Here is an 8,874-nt window from a genome sequence, read left to right as displayed (position 1 = left end):
TTGACCAAATTGTGAGGACATCATTTGTTATAACTCATTTCAATCAATGGAGATGTGGCCATTGATAAAAAAAAGTGCAAAGACAGCTTACGCCCACCAAGGTTATCTAGTGGATTAATAAGGAGCAGTAGGTTTGTTTATTTTTTTCTCCACACGGGCAATAAATCACTTTTATTCATCAAAATACGACATTTGTCGTAATGCCTACGTATACAACAAGATTGTGTGCGTCACCTGGCTCTTCTCTTTCAGCACTGATCTTTCTCACCCTCCATCCTAAACGGTCACGGTAAGGCGCGTGCCAGGGAAGGTCACATTTTGTTCTTTGCCACTTTCAGCAATCGGATGCGAAGTCAAGACGACAATTAGTCACACAAGTTTAAGGAAGCTCGTGCCAAATAAATGGTCATCCTGTATTGATTTGTAGAGGCCGGTGACTAGCCTCGTGGCCCCTCGTTATAAAACCAGCAGCGTGAAGCCCAGAGACAGTATTCCTGTGTGACCACTCACACACACACAGACACACACACCCGGAGCCGAGCGCGCAAGGACGAGCGCAGAGAACACCACGGAACTAAGTGAGCGCGTGTATGGAGAGGAATCCTGCCTCCAAATAGTATCGCAGAGAAGTTACAAAACGATACTAATACAGATACTGAAAAGAAAAGAAATTATATTTTAGCCTCTGTGAACGGCCCGTTTGTGTTGTTTATATATTCTTATTCGTTTTCTAAATATCCGGTCTCTCTCTGCTTTTAACGGACAAGGAATTTAAAGACTTCAGTTGCGCACAAAAATCTGCTTCAGTATGAAATTACTACTATCAGCTGTAGTGCTTTTCTTGGTTCTGGCACAAGTATTTTGTGAAGAATTCGGTGCCAAAGAGGATCCAGATTACTGGTCGAACAACATTCGAATACAGGTAACTATATTTTACATGGAGTAGCTTTATTTTGAATTATCAAATTATCAAATTTTATTATCAAATTATTTTAAATGCTCTTTCATTGCTAACATTATTTTAGTTTAGGTTATTGCAAGTTTTCAGATACAAGTTGTTAGCCTACAACAGGCCGTTTATATTTGCTTCGTACAAGATCAGACTTTGCGCTCCGTTCTTGGTTTTTCCAAGACTTGTAGCCAGTTTATTTGTTTGCATGGATAAACATTTTGAAACTGTTCGTTTCAAAAGAATTATGGGGAAAAATAGCTAAATTAAATATAATATGATTGTAATGTCTGTATTGTTGTTAATAGGCTGGTGATAGTATTGGTAATTACGACTAACTTTAAGCGCTTTGATGCTTTAATCGGGAGATTGCCTGTCTAGCCAAGGTCTCCTTATATCACGACATCCTGGCGACTACTTTCAGATGTAGCGCACGTTTTCCATTTGACATTGCGGGTTGGACCGCAGCCAAGCGCCCGAAGGCTGACACGGGTCCGCCTCCCTTTGAAAATGCCTCGGGCGTCTCCGTCAGATGGATCGTTGTGCGCAAAGCATGTTACATGATGTGAAATGTCTCAAACTGCCACAGACAAGCTTTTCATTCAAGTCCTATTCAAGTATAATTCACATGAAATGTCGGAACAGAGCAGGTACATCAATGTAACCACGCTGGCTGCTGCAGAACACACCGGGTTACGTTTTTAACTTTCATCGATCGCATCTAAGACTCAAGAGCACTCCCGCACTCCCATTACTCTGTCGTTTTACGTTACACTGATCTAATTTCTTCCTAGGATGAGTGGTTCCCCTCCGACCCGTTCAGAGAGATACTGCGGAGAATGACGAGAAAGCCCCGACCCAATCAATTCATCGGACTCATGGGCAAACGCTCCTCCGGTAAGACCATTGCGCATCACTTTATTGATGGCTTTAAGTGGTGCCCACCTTACGCTGGCCCATGGCTGAACGCACGGAGAAATATCCACATAACGCAGTTCTAAGAACAGATGAACAAGAGTGATAGAGAAAACCACCTGCAAATTATGTTCAACAATTTACTGGCAGTTAAGTGGTGCGCCAGATGTCTCTCACTAACGCTTTCGTCTTTTACCCACAGCAAACGCACAGATCACCCGGAAAAGTGAGTACCTTTTCCTCTGCACACTCTAAAAGCTCCGAAACTAAACCTTTATTTGAAAAAAAAAAGTTGAGACTGGATGCAGATGAGCTGACAGACTAGACCAGGCGTTGTTCTGATATGGTCAGCCCTGCAGGGGAGGCAAATACAGGAGATGGCCCAGCATGGACGAGTTTAATGACTTGATTTGTAATCCTGCTGTTGTCTTACACTGGTCCATGCAGCTCTTTCTTATTAAAAAAAACGTTCTCTCTGCCATTTATACAAATATAGTCATTTAAAAAGCCGAACGCACACTGGAAAATGTATTCTTACACATAGAACCACAACCCCCTGCAGCGGGGAGCAGAGAGAACTATACAGAGTACCAGCAGTCATTACAGTGCCTGTCAGTGTCAGCATTTCAGACGAGCGTGCATGTGTGTGTGAGCGTATGTGTGTAGAGTGTAGGTGTGTGTGCGTGTGTGAGTGCATGTGTGTGTATAGGGGGAGGGTCAGTACAAAGCATATATACCTCTCGTTATTGTAATGAGACAGACGAAAGGAGAGAGAGAGAGAGTGTGTGTGTGTGTGTGTGTGTGTCTCTCTCTCTGGTGTGTGTGTGCGGCTACTAAGCTTTAAGCAGGATATGAGTGCGGTTTATCAGTGTTAATAGCGTGTATGTGGTCATGTCTGCCAATCAGGCTGAAACACAATATCCGGCAGAGCAAAGACCTCCAGGCGCCACACACAAACACACACACACACATAGCTGTTTACTCTGGTGGCTTTGAGTGTGAGGTCTGCAAATACTGGCATGTCCCAGCCCACTGACATGCAATCGAAGAGAGACGCGTGTCCCACGTTAGTTGAAACACACTCACACTCACTCTTATCTGCAGTGATAATTAGCTTGGGTAGTGGCGGCATGGCAACAGCAACACAGGGGATTATGAGTCGTTATAAAGAGAGGGGCTTCAGAAGTGTGTGTGTGTGTGTGTGATCCCCAGAGATTACTTCAATTCCACCGTCACACACAGCCCACCCCTCAGCTTCACACTGCCTGACAGATCACCTGTCTGCCCCTCCTGAGAGGCTATCACACACACACACACATATTAATAAGGACAGGGAGTCCTTCAGATACAGCGTACCCGCTGCCATTAAGAAGCAGCTCAACAGGGAGCACAGGCCTCCAAGAAAAATGAGAGAAAAACACACACACACACACACATTCACTGATGCTAGTACAAAGTGCCCTGTACCAAAATGCCTTCAGCTGCAATTTATACGTCTAGGATTAAGCCTCTGTGTGTGTGTTGGGAACTCTGATGTATGATACTAATGACCTCCTCATGGTTCTGTCTTTTGCAGGGCATAAAATCAACTCTTTCGTGGGCCTGATGGGAAAGAGGAGTCAGGAAGAGCCAGGTGAGTGTGCAGGCCCATCCCATCTCTCAGCTTTTAAAAGCCTGCATCACCTAGCCTAGCCTACCTCAGCTTTTAAAAGCCTGCGTCACCTAGCCTACCTCAGCTTTTAAAAGCCTGTGTCACCTAGTCTACTAGCCTACCTCAGCTTTTAAAAGCCTGTGTCACCTAGCCTACCTCAGCTTTTAAAAGCCTGTCACCTAGTCTAGCCTACCTCAGCTTTTAAAAGCCTGCGTCACCAAGTCTAGCCTACCTCAGCTTTTAAAAGCCTGTTTCACCTAGCCTAGTATACCTCAGCTTTTAAAAGCCTGCGTCACCTAGTCTAGCCTACCTCAGCTTTTAAAAGCCTGCTTCACCTAGTCTCTACCTCAGATTTTAAAAGCCTGCTTCACCTAAGTCTACCTCAGCTAAAATCTCACCCCACCTGGCCTAGCCTCAGTGTTTAAAAGTCTGCTTTACCTAACCTACTTCATCTTTAAAAGTCCATTTAATCTAATCTACCTTAGCGTTTAACATAGTCAGCATATCAACACATCTCCGATGGCAAGCCAGTCCTTACAAATCATGAGGGGACAAAACACTCCACATTGGGCCCCCTCATTCACACACACACTCCAGCCCACCGGGAAGCTACATCACAACACACACCCTCACATGCCGCCCTTCTACTGGGCCTTGGAAGGGGAGATTAAATGCACACTTTGACCCCAATAAACCAGTCGGAGTCATTTCAAACAGCACCGCGGCACAGGCATCAGGTGTGGTGAAGGCTACCTCGTCAGGCAGGTCGAACCATTTCAATTCAGCAGAGCGTCCCTGCTGAAGCGGAGGTAGCCTTCTATAGATAAAAAAGCCAAATCCAGGCAGCCTTAAACCCCGAGCTGTCTCATCTCGACTGCATTGCCTTCCACCTCAGACCACACACTCAAGGTTCCCACGGTTTAAAGGCAGTCAGCTCCCACGCACGCACGCGCGCGCAAACACACACACACACACCTGGCTCTTGCCTACCTTAAATGTTTTTTTTTTCTGTGTTGCAGATTCTTATGAGTGGAACACAATACGGAGCTACGACAAGCGACGCTAGCGGAGCACGCGTGCATCAGATGTTCCTCTCGCGCCAATCTCATGCCCTCCACGAGCGGCCGTGCCGCTTTCACGCCGTGTTTTTTGTTCTCTCGGATTTTTTGTAAAGAAAGAAAGTGTAGTTGGTTGACACTGTAAAGTTTAATAAACATTTGGGTTTCTCATTGTGTTTGATGTAGCAGTAATGTATTAATGGTGACGATTTGACATTCCCTAAAAGCGTGAATTGAACTTCATCCCGCCATTGGCGCGTGTAAAAAACCTCATCATGTTCTCAACTCAATCACCGTCCAGCTGTCACGACGTTGTGGCCATGGAGATGTGGCAACAGCTGTTGTGATTTGTCAAATCATAGCTTTTTGCCCAGGGCACATGAAGAAATTGCACTGCCAACCCCACTGTCTAGTGCCTCGTACGTCTCTGCCATTACTCTCTTAACCCAGACACGTCAAAGTTGTTTCTTTGTCCATTGGTTTAGTTTTCTCCCACCGATTTGTGGCTTTTCGCCATTACCTTGTGATTCAAGGTGTAAGTGCGATATGACAGTCTTGTAATTGTGTGTAATGTGGCTTAATATATTAAAATTATTTTCTTTATTGGTGGAACGTCATTTATTTTTGTTTATATCCTATTATTATGCTGCATTACTGTTTTAAATAGTAAAAAAGTACGTTTAGCTGTATTGACATACTGCCACCTGGTGGCAAACGGTGGCAGTATTTCAAAGTCAAAGTGCTTTATTGTCAATTTCTTCACATGTCAAAGACATACAAAGAGATCGAAATTACGTTTCCCACTATCCCACGGTGGAGACAAGACATATTTTACCAATTAGGTCCACAGACAAACATAACATTCAAATAAACAATATAAAAAGTAAAAAATAAGAAGGCACATACAATGAAGAAAATAAGAGCAGCAAAATTTGAGTTGAAAATGTGCAATTGTGCATACAGTAGACAGTATTTCTGAATATAACCACGGTTGAGATAAACTGCAAAAGAACTTGTTCGCACTGTCCCTTCAGATAATGATGGCCGGGTATACACTACTCCATCACAAAATAAAATTAAAATAATAAGCCAACACTTACAGTTCTTTCACAATTGCTAACCACAATTTTTTTTAAACCTTCCACCCTTTTCTCCATTCTCAAACTACATTCACAAAACCTCTGACATTTCTTGCAAAATTAAATAATCGCGTCAAACGTTTTACTTTTGCTCAAACCAAACTATGTAAGGAAACTGATCCAATGTGTGACTGAAGTGTCCCCTTCATCCCTTGAGCAGTCTTCTCTACTGGGTACAGCCTGGTCTGTTTCACCCTCTCATCATCAGGCCCACAGCACATCATATCAAATCACTTTTCACAGCTTTAGACACGTTACTGAGAGCAGCAGAAAAAAACTTTATTTTTTGGTAGATAGACACCACATACCATTTCTGTAGATAATATTTTTTCTATAGGTCTCCATGATGAAACGTTCTGTTGCTATTTTCCTATCGCTCCTGGTATGAATGGCCCTTTTTAATAGAACTGATACATTACAAAATATGCTTAAATTGAAAAAGAAATGTTACATTAAATGTACTATGCAATTTTTAAAATCACTGATGTCCTAATGTCAGAAACTGTTCACACCAAAGACCATAACTATAACGATAATAGCAAAAAATATATAAATGGCAACAACTGTAACGATAATGTACGCTCATATCGTTACGGTCATCGTTAGTGGTGTGAATGGCCCTTTTTAAGAAAACTGACATTGCAAAATATGCTTAGGTCCAGGTTCATCACAGCGTCATACACTCGCACAGCTCTCAAAGCTACAGGCAATTCAGGAAGAGAACAAAAGCAGAGAAAGATGTGAGGGGTCGGTCTGACCAGATTTCGCCACACAGGTAAGGGAGTGCACAGGTAAGGGAGTGCACAGGTGTAAGGGTGAGCACAGGTGTAAGGGTGAGCACAGGTAAGGGAGTGCACAGGTGTAAGGGTGAGCACAGGTGTAAGGGTGAGCACAGGTAAGGGTGAGCACAGGTAAGGGAGTGCACAGGTAAGGGTGAGCACAGGTAAGGGTGAGCACAGGTAAAGGAGTGCACAGGTGCAAGGGTGAGCACAGGTAAGGGTGAGCACAGGTAAAGGGGTGTAGGTAAGGGTGAGCACAGGTAAGGGAGTGCACAGGTGTAAGGGTGAGCACAGGTAAGGGAGTGCACAGGTAAAGGAGTGCACAGGTAAGGGTGAGCACAGGTAAGGGAGTGCACAGGTAAGGGTGAGCACAGGTAAAGGGGTGTAGGTAAAGGGGCATAAAGGTAAAGGGGTGTAGGTAAGGGAGTGCACAGGTAAAGGGGTGTAGGTAAGGGAGTGCACAGGTAAAGGGGTGTAGGTAAGGGAGTGCACAGGTAAAGGGGCATAAAGGTAAAGGGGTGTAGGTAAGGGATTTGGCGTTTAGACTCTACAGCCGGGAGTTTCAAGTTTGATTGACAGGCATGGGTGCCTATGGCAACATGGGAAGGGTTGGGGGTGTGGCGTTCACCAGTTGCATGAAAATGCACCAGTCACACATTTGACCTTTTGACCTCTCAGGAGGATTCCATTTATAGAACAACAATATTTTGCTATGCATTACCAGTGTCTGGCCCCATAATTGAATACTCCCTCCTAAACGCGTGGATGAGTCCTTTGGGTTAGTGTGTGTGAGTCTGTGTGTGTGTGTGTGTGTGTGTGAGTCAGGTGTATGTTTAAGCAGCAGTCTTTCAGGTTAAAATGTCATACTGGGCACATTGTGGTGGCACATTGTGGTGTGTGTGTGTGTGTGTGTGTGTGTGTGTAAAAGGGTGTTGAGATGGAGAGCTTTTCAAGAAGGCGGATTCTGGATTGTAGATGGACAGGTTCTAGGAGTGGTTCTATTGGTCTTTAGAATGACCCTAGCAGACTGGTCCTTGTTTGCAAATGGAAAGGGTTAAGGTGAACAGGTTCTACTGGTTCTTAGGGGTTTGTAAATGAACAGGTAAAGGGGTGTAGGTAAGGAGTGCACAGGTAAAGGGGTGTAGGTAAGGCGAGTGCACAGGTAGGGGAGTGCACCACAGGTGTAAAGGGGTGGGAGCACAGGTGTAAGGGTGAGCACAGGTAAGGGGAGTGCACAGGTGTGGGGTGAGCACAGGTGGGGTGAGCACAGGTGGGAATTGAGCTGGAGTAGGGGTGCACGGGTAAGGGTGAGGCACAGGTAAGGGAGTGCACAGGTAGGGAGTGCACAGGTGTAAGGGTGAGCACAGGTGTAAGGGTGAGGCACAGGTAGGGAGTGCACAAGGTGTAGGGGCACAGGTGTAGGTGAGCACAGGTAAGGAGTGAGAGCACAGGTAAAAGGGTGAGCACAGGTAAAGGAGTGCACAGGTGCAAGGGGTGGAGCACAGGTGCAAGGTGAGCACAGGTAAAGGGGTGCACAGGTAGGTAGGTGGGGTGAGCACAGGTAAGGGGTGCACAGGTGTAAGGGTGAGCACAGGTAAGGGAGTGCACAGGTAAAGGAGTGCATGGTAAGGGTGAGCACAGGTGGGGAGTGCACAGGTAGGGGTGAGCACAGGTAAAGGGGTGTAGGTAAAGGGGCATAAAGGTAGGGGTGTAGGTAAAGGAGTGCACAGGTAGGGGGGTGTAGGTGGGGTTGCTTTGGGTAAAGGTAAAAGGGGTGTAGGTAAGGAGTGCACAGGTAAAGGGCATGTAGGTAAGGGGGGTATGGTAAAGGGGGTAGGTTGGGATTTGGCGTTTAGACTCTACAGCCCGGGAGTTTCAAGTTTGATTGACAGGCATGGGTGCCTATGGCAACATGGGAAGGGTTGGGGGTGTGGCGTTCACCAGTTGCATGAAACATGCCAGTCACACATTTGACCTTTTGACCTCTCAGGAGGATTCCATTTATAGAACAACAATATTTTGCTATGCATTACCAGTGTCTGGCCCCATAATTGAATACTCCCTCCTAAACGTGGATGAGTCCTTTGGGTTAGTGTGTGTGAGTCTGTGTGTGTGTGTGTGTGTGTGAGTCTGTGTGTTTAAGCAGCAGTCTTTCAGGTTAAAATGTCATACTGGGCACATTGTGGTGGCACATTGTCGCGTGTGTGTGTGTGTGTGTGTGTGTGTGTGTGTAAAGGGTGTTGAGATGGAGAGCTTTTCAGAAGACGGGTCTGGATTGTAGATGGACAAGGTTCTAGGAGAGTGGTTCTATTGGTCTTTAGAATATTCTAGCAGACTGGTCCTTGTTTGCAAATGGAAAGGGTTGGAACAGGTTCTACTGGTT

At 45.3% G+C, this 8,874-nt stretch overlaps 1 protein-coding gene and 1 long non-coding RNA gene across 2 annotated transcripts; both read left to right on the top strand.

Annotated features, from left to right (window-relative positions):
- The first annotated feature begins 292 nt into the window (after window positions 1-292).
- tac1 (tachykinin precursor 1) lies at window positions 293-5,176 on the top strand. The gene is made up of 5 exons (XM_048229799.1): window positions 293-922; window positions 1,744-1,846; window positions 2,067-2,090; window positions 3,441-3,497; window positions 4,535-5,176. Exons 1-5 carry the CDS (start codon window positions 809-811, stop codon window positions 4,579-4,581), a joined length of 345 nt encoding a protein of 114 aa, XP_048085756.1. The 5' UTR covers window positions 293-808; the 3' UTR covers window positions 4,582-5,176.
- A 1,313-nt stretch (window positions 5,177-6,489) lies between these two features.
- LOC125285350 lies at window positions 6,490-7,049 on the top strand. Its single transcript, XR_007192015.1, has 3 exons — window positions 6,490-6,503; window positions 6,896-6,955; window positions 6,986-7,049. It is a non-coding gene; the product is annotated as an uncharacterized LOC125285350 (long non-coding RNA).
- Window positions 7,050-8,874: the final 1,825 nt, after the last annotated feature.

This window comes from Alosa alosa, chromosome 20 (genome assembly GCF_017589495.1).
Source record: "Alosa alosa isolate M-15738 ecotype Scorff River chromosome 20, AALO_Geno_1.1, whole genome shotgun sequence".
Lineage (NCBI taxonomy): Eukaryota > Metazoa > Chordata > Actinopteri > Clupeiformes > Clupeidae > Alosa > Alosa alosa.
Note: the sequence above shows the minus strand (reverse complement) of the source record. Positions and strands in the feature narration are given on the sequence as shown.

What these genes read in the sequence shown, in the direction of transcription:
- tac1 (XM_048229799.1), top strand. Translation starts at nt 809, where the DNA reads ATGAAATTACTACTATCAGCTGTAGTGCTTTTCTTGGTTCTGGCACAA. An exon ending in CATGGGCAAACGCTCCTCCG is followed by an intron (nt 1,847 to 2,066) that starts GTAAGACCATTG and finishes TTTTACCCACAG; the next exon opens with CAAACGCACAGATCACCCGG. An exon ending in CGCACAGATCACCCGGAAAA is followed by an intron (nt 2,091 to 3,440) that starts GTGAGTACCTTT and finishes TGTCTTTTGCAG; the next exon opens with GGCATAAAATCAACTCTTTC.